At 38.2% G+C, this 12,305-nt stretch overlaps 1 protein-coding gene across 1 annotated transcript; it reads right to left on the bottom strand.

Annotated features, from left to right (window-relative positions):
* Positions 1-6,905: 6,905 nt before the first annotated feature.
* Positions 6,906-9,282, bottom strand: LOC149011824 (uncharacterized). The gene has a single exon (XM_089164233.1). It carries the CDS (start codon positions 8,615-8,617, stop codon positions 7,538-7,540), a length of 1,080 nt encoding a protein of 359 aa, XP_089020359.1. The 5' UTR covers positions 8,618-9,282; the 3' UTR covers positions 6,906-7,537.
* Positions 9,283-12,305: the final 3,023 nt, after the last annotated feature.

Here is a 12,305-nt window from a genome sequence, read left to right as displayed (position 1 = left end):
TTAGAAATTATATATTGAATGTTATGTGCTTAAGTAGTTAAGTTTATAATGTACTTTTTGGACAACTCTACATTGATGTTATGTACATTGAATGACATATCTACATTGATTTTTTTAGCAAAATACAACAAATGTATTCTTTATACTCTAATTAGCTTAAATATAGGATCCCACCCCAAAATACTTTCTAAAACCTGTCGAAACATTGATGTCGAAACTTGTACGGAAAAATCCTCGGAAAATCCTCGGTTTCCTCGAAATTTCTCAAGTTTCCACCTGGTCGAAACTTGAGTTTCCCTTGAATTTTTACCATACTTACAACCATAAAGAGTTCATATCCTTTACCTTAGGGGAGTGGAGGCAATGGACCCTTACTATACATAGGGTTGAAGGTCGGGCACTTTAGCACCCATGCCCTAAAGGTGAGGGGCCCACCTATTTTTACATTTTTAAATCTTTTAAGGGAGAATTTTCTGAAGGCATTTCTCATGCTTTATGATGGAAAAGTATTTACTGAAATAGTATCCAAAAGCAAAAGAAAAGCATTTAGAGGAATATGACAAGTGACAACTTGAAAAAGATGTTGGGTTAAAAAAAAACACCTATACGAAATGCTCTAAGCAGTCACTTTTTTTAAGGTAGATAGCATGATGATTTTCCCCAACGAAAGCTATAGTTTCATTTATTTTTCCTTAACTTTATTTTACCATTTTCTTTAGAGAATTTTCGAAAGGCTAGACCAAAGCAATGATAGAAGACAAAACTAGATCCACATAATCCCTAATTTCTCCTTTTCTTTTGTTATTCTTTGGAGACTTGAAACCAATAAAAAACTCCCTTGGAAATTCTAATGTTTCTTCTCAACCATCACGTTCAGTGACATTTGAAAGAGTTAACCTCCCCCCCCCCCCCCTTCCTTGCTTTTTTCTCTCTTTTTGTCCCTTCTTTATTAAGAGGAACCAAGGCCCACAATCCACTAACACAAAATTAGGTTTTGTTTTCTTTCTTCCACTTGAGGAAACACAAATAGATTTAAAATTTTTAACTTTTTATCACTCTCATTGGTGGATCCATTGCTCACTAGCTCCAACATAAGTTCAACTTAAACAACTGGAACAAGAATAGTAGGGGTTATAGGGGATATAGTAGTAAAAAAAGGAGTTTGCTAGACTCTTGAGAAAGTGGTTTATTCCCAAAGTTGAAGAACAAGGGGTAGATTGGGAGAAAGTGCCGAGGTGAGATGATAGATAGTATACCAGGGGTTGGATGTCTCCTTCCACTAAGAGAGAAATTAAGCACAAATCAAGGCCATCATTAGATGAGAAGCCAAAACCAATGGCTTACACAACATTTATCTTTTAAAGAGGCAATCACTTGAGCATGTGGTCCAAAAGGCGAGATGAGATCTATACAACACATTGCAACAATAGGGTTGAGAAATGGAGTTAAAGCATAAACAATGCATGGCTGTAGATGGGGTTTCTCTTGGCAGCAACATGAATTTCAAACTTCTCCCTCTATTGTGATGATCCATTTCGAGAGTTGGGATAGCAGAACATGTTATGTAAGGCACAAATTTTTGTACTCAATTTTGATGAATAACTTATATTGACATATTTTAGTTGGGAACCTGAATGACCCATTATTTGAGATTTGAAATGAAAGCGGAGACTTAGGCTGATCCCACCCAATGTGTCCACCCGTTTAGTGATTGAAGCTCCATATAAATGTACCTTATGCAAAGGTAAATAACAGATAAACGATAAACTTCCATGCTACAATTTATGTGCTTGTTAAGTCTGATATCAATGACCACAAGGTTTGGAATCAGGGCAAGAATTCAATAACCGATAGGAATGCATTGGGCTAGACAAACACTAACTCTAGGCACATATTTTGACCCTGATTAAGGGCTAGAAGACATCCTTTGGACCAAAATCTTGATCCCAGATCCTGTTCATGCTCATGATGGGTCAAGGCGGGTGAAGACCACCAAGGTTAAACTTGCACTCCTAAGTATGACCTCCAAATGAGACACCACTTCTGTGGTCTTAGTGCCAATGGTTGCCTACACCCATGCTTTTTGCCCTTAGTTCCAATAGTTGCCTCCACCCCCAACCTTTTCTGTAAAGACCTTGCAAGAGAAACAAACGCGTCAGTCTCACTGCCAACCTGTTCACAATGACCTGGATCCCTAGCACCCAACATAGGAAGGAATGTAGTGGAATTGAACAAAGATTCCACTTGAAAAGAGCTACAACCTTCCACTAAGGAGCAGTGGGTATAATAATAAAACCATACTGGACCAAAGATCTAAATCCAGCTTTAAGGCAATCTTCTAGCCAACAACAATCTATCGACAATAACGATGAGTTTGTTCATAGAAAAAGCTCCTATATCAAATCTTATATAAGGGTCTACTACAACTGTGAAGTTTCACAATTAAGAATTCTAGTTTCTAAGCTTCCCTGCACAATGCATTTTTCCTTGAATTAGACTATAATTCATTATGTTCAAGCTGCTTTTATGTGTCCAAATATGATCACACCACTTGTCTAATATTGAACAATCATTATGTTAATGATAATAAAGATTTATCTAAACATTTGAGATGAAGGCCTACCTCTGGATATGGACAAAGTGGACAAGAGATTGAACGGATTTTTATCAGGTCCATTTCTGGCAGGACACAATGACCATCAGTCACATCCAAAGATTGAGGTAAAATTTAGAAGATATAATTTTTTTTTAATTTTAATTTAATCTTAATTTTTGATGTGATTGATGGACACATCTCCTTCATTCAGTGAGAAAATGGATGGTCCATTTCTTTATCAGAAATAGACTTGATATATAATAGAAGGGTTAAAAAATGGGCCATCCATTTCTTGTAGATGTGTGATACATATTCATAAATCACATCAAAGGATTGTGATTAAATTAAAAGAAATTCTTTTAATCTTCTAAATTTAATCTCAACCTTTGAAAGAGTTGACCTCCCCCCCCCCCCCCCCCGCCTAACCCCTTCCCTCCTTTTTTTTTTTTTTTTTTTCTTTCTTCTCTCTTTATATCCCTTCTTTATTGAGGAACCAATGCCCACAATCCACTAACACAAGGTTTTGTTTTCCTTCTTCCATTTGAGGAAACACAAATAGATTTAAAATTTTTAACTTTTTATCACTCTCAATGGTGGGTCTACTGCCCACTGGCTCCAACATAAGTTCAACCTAACAACTTGGGAACAAGAACATATGAAGTGGACAATAATCAAAAGTAAGGGTTATAGGGGAATATAGTAGTAAAAAAGATGTTTGCTAGACTCTTGAGAAAGTGGTTTATTCCCAAAATTGAAGGGATAGATTGGGAGAAAGTGCTGAGGTAGGATGGTAGATAGTATATTAGGAATTGGATCTATGTCTCCTTTCACCAAGTGAGAAATTAAGTACAAATTAATGCCATCATTAGATGAGAAGCCAAAACCAATGACTTACACAACATTTATCTCTTAAAGAGGCAATCACTTGAGCATGCGGCTCAAAAGACGAGATGGGATCTACAGCGCATTGCAACGATAGAGTTGAGAAATGGAGTTAAAGCATGGCTGTAGATGGGGTTTCTCTTGGCAGCAACATGAATTTCACACTTCTCCCTCTATTTTGATGATCCATTTCAAGAGTTGGGATAGTGGAACTCATTATGTATAACATAAATTTTTGTATCCAATTTTGATGAATGACTTACGTTGACATATTTTAGTGGGGAACCCGAATGACCCATTATTGAGATTTGGGATGGAAGCAGAGATTTAGGTTGATCCCACCGATGTGTCCACTCATTTAGTGATTGAAGCTTTATATAAATGTACCTTATGCTCTCTAGCTTGTAGAGTCATTGTGAGATTTGGGATTTTGCCTTAAAAAATTTTAAGTGAGAGTTTTGTATTGGTTTTCTGATGATTGGTGAGAAATGTCCACTATACTATTCTTCCACACATAGTGAAAGTTTATCTTCTTCATTCGTGGACATAGCACATTGCTTTGGTGTGTAAACCATTCTAAATCTTTGAGTTACATTGATTTGTTTTTTTAATCCCATTTGTGATTTCTTGGTGTTTGTTTTAAAGGAACTAATAGCAACAGTTGGATAATAAAAAGGCTGATGGTCAAAGGGATATAGCAATTGATGCTAGGTGGAGTAACCCACTCATAAATCACCTCCTGTTGAAACCTTGGGCTTCTTGACATTCAAAAATGAGTTGATGAAGATCAATTGAAGCCTATATCACCAATACAAATGCAAGCAAGAAAAAGAGAGCTCTTTCGACTAAGTATACAAGTTAGAATAAGGAAGACTTCACAATGCACATCTGAAAGCAAAAGGCATCAGATGTGGAATGGCTAGGCTGGGAAACTCATCCAAAGCTAGATGACATCAAGTGTGATTTTCTTCAAAAAAATGTTTAGGTCTTTAAGGCCTATAAAAATTTGCCTTAGTGAACTCTATTGCCAACATCTAAAACTCGTGGCTTGTTTTCTTTGCTATAAAAATTGAAAATGGAAAACCATTTTCTACCTAACACCTCATCCGCTGTGCTTGAAGTCCTCCAAAGTCTTCATCCTACAAAGATTCCAATGCAAGTCAAACTCCCTAAAAACAAACCACAATAAAAGGGTAATACAGTAGGCTTCCTCTATGCAAGGGAAACTAGGGCCCTCCTGTGAAGGGTGGGGAGCTCAAACAGAGAGATCAGTCCTGACCTTCTACTATTAATCTTACAAGAGGGATGAGGGGCGAACGCGAACAAAGCGGAGAAAAGCTCAATCCTAGGGCTGCAACATCATCGGGTTGGATCGGGCATTTTAAAAACTTTAACCCCGTTCCTAACCCTAATGGGCTGGACCAGGCTAGATTAGACACTTAACGCTGATCTTGACCCTTACCCTGGTCTTGATGATACTTACCCTAATCTTGAACATAACCATAAAACAATAAACCAATGCATATTCCATATTGTTGCTCTATTTCTCCAAAAAATAACCTATAAAGTGGTAGTGTTAGGCTAGGCCACAGTCAAACTCCTACCCTAGCCTAACGCTCTCCCATAGGACTAGAACTTTGAGCCTTAACCCTATTCTAGCTCAAGGTGGCCCAAGGTGGGTTTAGGCAATAAGGGTCAAACTTCCACCCCTACCCAATCTTAACCTAAACAAAAAATCGCATCCACCACACCAATCAGACTAAGGCTGCAACAAGAAAGGGTTGGGTCTGGCTTTTCAAAACCCAATCTCGACCCTGAATGCTCCTAAATAAGCCCAGTTCTACCCTAACCCTAATTTAGGGCCTAAAAATTTTGTCCCTATCCTAAACCTTAACAGGACAAGCCAAGCCCAATCCTACCCTAATTGGGCTGAGCAAGGTCAAAATGGGTTGGCCTTGACCTTGATTGGCCTAGCCTTGTTCCTATCCCTGGGCACGAGTTTAGCCGATCTAATATAAAAATGTAACTCATCCAAAAGTATAAATGTCTTAGCTAAATTGAAAATTAGATGAACAACTGAACAATGTAAATTCCAAAATCCAAAACTATTGTTATTTTGTTGATCTGTTAATATGATAGAATAATATCTCAAGTAGATGCTTAACAGAAAAACAAAACTTTCATAATTTAACCTGTTGTTAAATCTAAATTATCTCATATAAAAAAAAAAGTAAGTAACAGATAAACGATAAACTTCCATGCTACAATCCATGTTCTTGTTAAGTCTAATATCAATGACTACTAGGGTGGGAATCAAGGCAAAAATTCAAGAAAACACTAACCCTAGGCACATCTTTTGATCCAGATTAAGGGCTATAAGACATCCTCTAGACCAAATTCTTGATCCCAGATCCTGTTTAAGCTCATGATAGTTCAAGGCGGGTGAAGACCACTAGGGTTAAACTTGCACTCCTAAGTAGGACATCCAAATGAGACAACACTCCGGTGGTCTCAATGCCAATGGTTGCCTACACCCTTGCCTTATGCCCTTAGTTCCAATAGTTGCCTTCACCCCAGCCTTTTCTATAAAGACCTTGCAGGAGAAACAAATGCATCAATCTCATTGCCAACCTGTTCACAATGACCTGGATCACTAGCACCAAATGTAGGAAGGAATGTACTGGAATTAAATAAAGGTTCCACTTGAAAAGAGCTGCAACCTTCCATTAAAGGAGCAACGGGCATAATAATAAAACCAGACTGAACCAAAGATCTAACGGTTTAAGGCAATCTTCTAGCCAACAAGAAGTCAAAAAAAAAAAAAAAAAAAAAAAAAAAGGATCAACAATAATGATGAGTTTGTTCATAGAAAAAGCTCATACATCAAATCCTATATAAGGTCTACTGCAACCAACTGTGAAGTTTCGCAATTAAGAATCCTAGTTTCCAAGCTTCCCTACACAATGCATTTTTACTTGAAATAAGACCATAATTTCATTACGTTCAGGCTGCTTTTATGTGTCCAACTATAATCACACCTTTTTTTTTCTGGTAAAATCCAAATATGATCACACCACTTATCCAAGATTGAACACTCATTATGTGAATGATAATACATATTTCTCTAAACATTTGAGATGAAAGCCTACCTTTGGATATGGACAAAGTGGACAAGAGATTAGACCTCTTAAAGATATATAATAGAAGAGTTAAAAAATGGACCATCCATTTCATGTAAATGTCTGACACATATTCACAAATTACATCAAAATGTTTAGATTAAAATTAAAATTTTTATTTTTTAATCTTTTAAATTTAATCTCAACTTTTGATGCAATGTAACAACTAACAACATGTCACACATCCACAAATACATGTCAGATATGGAAAATTCTTGTGAACATAGTGTTATCTTCTACCCACATCTCAAATTCTCTTACCTCACCCTACCTAACACTCTTTACCAAGTTAGATTTTTCAATAGAAAATACACTTCTTTGACTAATAAACCTTACCTCCACTTTTTTTCTGTCCAAAAGAAACTTCACCTGGTCAAGAAAGGGAGAATTCCTTCTCCAAGAAAAAAGGAATGGACCAGACTTGACATGCAACCCCTACCAGAACTAAATGCTATTAGCATTCCAAAGAAAATGCCAATCTCTTGCCAAAGATAATGAATAAGCAGTCAAATCTTGCCTAAGTCAAGCATTGACATGTCCAAGCAATTGTGGGAAACAAACAGACGATCCACCTGCACATCCCATAACAAGGGTATTTTGTTAAAATTTCAAACTTCACGAGATCATTTGAACCTTTCTGGGGTACAAGTAGGACATGGCACAAGTAATAAACTGACTCTTTACATTATTTAATAAGCATCCTACCATAACCACCAGAAGGTCCCCACCAACAAAACCTAAAATGGATAAGATTTCAACGAAGAAACAAAAATTATTTATATATTTGAAACAACAAAAATTAAAGGGTTTTTTTTTTCCTGGGTTTTTCCATTACTGAGACGTCTGAGTGAGTTCATCTCTATGTTCTCCGGGTTGTCACTCATGCAGGCAGGTTGTCTTGATTCTTAGCAGACATACGTTTTAGAAACTCATAAGTCGTGATCATGGTAGTTGCAGACATGGACATAGAAGCCCATCTTGGGCCTAACCCTCTGTAACAAGCAGACCATCCACCTTCCTTAAGTAAATTCTTGAAAGTTTGTCCAACAGTTGGTGGTCGACGCCCATTCTCTTCTCCATCCAAAACCTGCAATCTCGTCTTGATTGTATCCAATGGCATTGTAATCAACGCTGAAACTCCACCAGCCATAGCCGCACTCACTCCCTGCACTGCCACCACTGTTTTTGGATCCGGCCGGAAGCTGACAATGCTTCCATTGCTGCCATTGTTATTGCAGTTCTCTTTACTCTCATCCTCTCTCTTGCAGAGATAGCAACCAAGACCACCCCAAACAAGTCTCTGCGCCACAGAATACGATGCCCACCAAACTGCATTCGAGGGAGCATAGGTCAATATGGACATACCAAATCCTCTGTACAGACCACGTAAACCATCGGCGTTGAGAATTTTCCTGAACGCATCGATCCCACCACGATATTTACAAGGGGATGCATTCGGGCTGTTGGGATTGCCGGTGCTGCAGCTACCTTGGACCATGAGCCGTTGACTGACCACATCAATCGGTGTCCAAACGAGCTGCGCAGCCATCGCCGCGCTGACGCCGGCGGCAGCGTTGGCAATCGCTGAAGCCGTGGGTTCTGACAAACCGAAACGAACGGTAGCTGTTCCCACACTACTCTTAGTAACCTCGAGAGCTGTCATGTACAGGGCACGAGCAGGGATCGTTCCCATCAGGGAAGTGCTAAAGCCTCTATATAGACCTCTGATGCCTTCATGGCGCAAGATTGTGAAGGCCGTTCTAATGGAAGAGAGCTGCGTCTGTGATACCTGCTGCCGGGTCTTGAGAACGACGACAGGGTAAAGAGAAGCAGAGACTCCAGAGAAGAGCGCGGCACCAAGAAAAAAAAACCTAGATTTGTCCAGCATTTGCCAATCGATATCCGCCGGAAGATGTATTTCTGCGGCCGAATCTTCTTCGGCAGCAGTGCTCAAACTCATCTTCGCCACTTTGGAGGATTGGATTAGATTAGATGGAGAAGAAATTTCTGATTCGCTTCCTTATCAAAAACCAAAACTGTACAAAACAGAGAAAAGATCTCGCCTCCGAGAGATCACAGAAACAAGGGGATCTGTAAGAACCTAAACCTAGCCGGACTGAAACCTCAATACAGATTACGAAATTAATCGAAATTATGATACAAAAGTTTGAACAAATTACAGAGGGTGTGATGTGTCAGTTAATGCATAATTTTTTCCTCTTCCAAAACCAGAACTTAGATCGAGTTCGTAGGTAGATTAGCATGTAGGGATCAAACATTTCTCAGAAGCAAGATCTGATTATATGCTTCTTACCGGAAAGACGAAGAGATTAGTTGTTATGTGAGGCATCATCTTGAGACGCCGATCTGAATACTTCTCCAGTAATCACAACCAATCTTGCCGTTGCCGGCAAGCACAGAGATTCGCTCATCAGAAATTTTCTGAACCAGATGATATTTACAGGAAGGAGAGAAAGAAATAGAGAGAGAGAGAGAGAGAGAGAGAGAGAGAGAGAGAGAGGAATTTGGGTTCTGAAGAAGCGGAAGAGTTTATGGCCACCGGAGTGGTGTCAAGAGAGAAGGTGCCAACAAGGGTGGTGTGCGGCTTTCGCAGTTTCAGCCTTTTTTAGGCGGGTTTGAGTTTTAGGGATTATTCGAGCGATGTTGCTACGTGTTGAATTATGGTTGGATGATCCTTTTAGGGTTTTGAGAAACGGTGGAAATACTGATGTTGTGACACGTGTATCATTACAGTGTCAGCCCAAACCCTATCCACATAGGGCTGACTCATCCTCGTCTCATCGTCGTCTTTCGTAATTCGTACAACGAGTTTGTACTCTTTTCTTTTTGGAAAGAATATAATACGGCGGCGTAGCCTAAGAAGACTTAATGTTCTTGAGATATATGTATTAATACCATCCAAGGGTAGCTCAGTAGATAATACAGGTATCGGTACACAACTAGCACTATTGGTAAGGATTGTCATATCTGCAAATCTCCACAGTTGTTAATATAAGAACGCCAAATAATTCAGATAGACCAAAATGCCCTCCAAATTTGGGTGACCCATAACTTCTCCGCTTCAACTTTGAATTGAGCGTCATTTGCGGTCATGTATCTATGACAACTACCTCTAAGCAACAAATCGGCCATGTTAGCAAATATCCATTGTTTTACACGAGAAATAACACAGATAGACCAAAATGCCCTTCAAAAATTTGCAACCTATATCTTCTCCGCTTTGACTCTGGATAGGGTGTCGATCACGCCATCACGGCCATGTGTCTGTGACGGTTGCCACTACCTATCAAATATGCTATAACAACAAATCTATATTGTCTTACAAAATAAAATGAAAAATAGCTTAAATTGACCAAAATACCCTTCAAATTTAGGCGACCCATAACTCATCCATTTTAGCTCCAAATTAAGAATCAATTTTGGCCATGCATCCTTGACAATTAGCACTAAGGATTGTCATATTAGAAAATCTCCACTGTTTTCAATATGAAAATGAAACAAACTTAGATAGACCAAAATGCCCTTTAAAATTAGGTGAATCATATATTCTCCGTTTCGGCTCCAAATTGGGTGCTGATCGCAACCGTGTGTTCGTGATGATTGTCATTACCAATAAAATTTGTCATGCCTGGAAATCTACACTATCTTCCATAAGAAAATGAAAAATCACTCAGATAGACCAAAACACTCTTCAAAGTTAGGTGACCCTTAACTTCTCCGCTTCATCATTATATTGAACATGGACCACTTCATCATGGTAGTACTCTTCGGTAGATGACCCCATCTATAATTATCTAGGAAAAAAAGGATTTAAGGTCAAAGCACTACTGAATAGAATTGCACTACTGAATAGAATTGCAGTCTACATTTGGTGCCTAAGGGATCCACATTTGGTTGAGCATGTCAAAACATGATGCTCTCTATGCATTAGTCTTTTTTGGTAAGATCTCTCTATGCACAAGTCTCTTTTTTTTTTTTTGGTAACCTCTCTATGCATAAGTCGTAACTTATGTCCAGAGATGTTACATTTGACACAGAAGCATATGTACTGCAAAAAAGTGTACAATTAGCCATGATATTTTATCTGAAAATGCGGTAAAGTTCATTTGCTACGGTTTTAAAACGGCTTTTTTTTTTTTGGTTTAAAAGATAAGAGCTTCATTAAATAAAAGAGTTTAAGCCAAGAGACTTGGACAATAAAAACGACTGATCAATCATGAAAATAGGTGGGACATTCCACTATGATCTAGAAAGAGAGAAACGACGGGCTCCTTTAGCAAGGAAATCAGTAAACCTATTTGATGAAATTAAAATAAACATAGTTGAACTCTAAGCAGAGTCACGAAATCTCAAAAGCTAAACTAGAACAAATCCAATCTAAGGAACTATGAGAACCCTCAAGTGCCAAAATTGCAGGTAGAAAATCTGAATTTACTTGGAGATTGGAAACTCCTAAAGTCTGCCCAAGAAGTAAGCTATCTCTAATAGTTTGTAGCTCAAGAATTGTTGCCGAGCTACCCAAGCAATCAAAACACTGTGCTGCGACAAATATGCCAGCCGAATCTCATAAAATGCAACTCCAACTGCCCTTGCTCGTGTAAATGAACATGGGTACCTCCGCAACCGTGACAAAGGTACCTCCACAATTAAAAAATGGTTTACTACCACAGTTCTAAAATCCGCACGTGTAAATAAGCATTTACTGTAGTTTTGTGGAACTGCGGTAATAAATGAGCTACAAAGTACAAACTACAAATGCATCCAATCATACTAGCTATACTTATACAACCGTGGTAAAAAAATATATTATTCTATTTCCTATCAAACACTGTTTATTATATGAATATTTTTGAAATTGAAAGAAAATAAATAGTAATTTAACGGTTTTCAGTGATAAATTAGGCTAATGTGTCCAAAGAAAATCCAATTTTGGGGTCTCTGTGTTTTCTAAACCTAAAGTGCTGTGTCAGTGCTTTAAGACCTCCATTTTAGGGGTGCCAATGCAATTTGCTCTAATTATTTAAACCGTGGTGGAAGGAGCTTCGTTAGCTAAAACTATTACATGATCCAACAGTAAATTAAACATGCAAAACCAGCTTCAGAACCGAGATCCAGATCACAGATATAAAGATAGGTGAACCCTAAAGTGCTACTGGAATGCGAAGACCATCGTAACTTGGTTGAACATCCAGGCAATTCTGCTTCCATTAACTTTTCAAGATCTTTAGAAACCTTTTCATGATCCGTTAGATGCATCATTCCTTCAAATAAGAATGAAAGTGGTTTAAATTTTTGATCTTTCAGGCAAAGTTGCCATTGCATTAACAATAAAAAGAAAGTCAAAGGTAATGCTGCTAGCTTAAATAATTTGCAAAGAAATCATATGCCATGCTTGAAAAAAAGCCCAGTCATACCTGTGACAAGTGTTCTCTTTGGTTGAATTTCTGAACACCAGCACACTTTCTATATCATATTATACAGAAAGATATAGTAAACGATCAACAAATGCAGGAAAGCAAGGTCACCAATTTCTGATTCTGCTACAAGAGCAATCATAAGAACTTCAAGATATAGCTGACACATAACAGCATTATGCCATAATAAAAACCCTGACACCAACTAAGTGA

This window comes from Hakea prostrata, chromosome 7 (genome assembly GCF_041222555.1).
Source record: "Hakea prostrata isolate BN-2017 chromosome 7, UWA_Hpros_2, whole genome shotgun sequence".
NCBI classification, from domain to species: Eukaryota; Viridiplantae; Streptophyta; class Magnoliopsida; order Proteales; family Proteaceae; genus Hakea; species Hakea prostrata.
The sequence above is the reverse complement of the archived record's forward strand: the minus strand, read 5'-3'. Positions and strand labels throughout refer to the sequence as shown.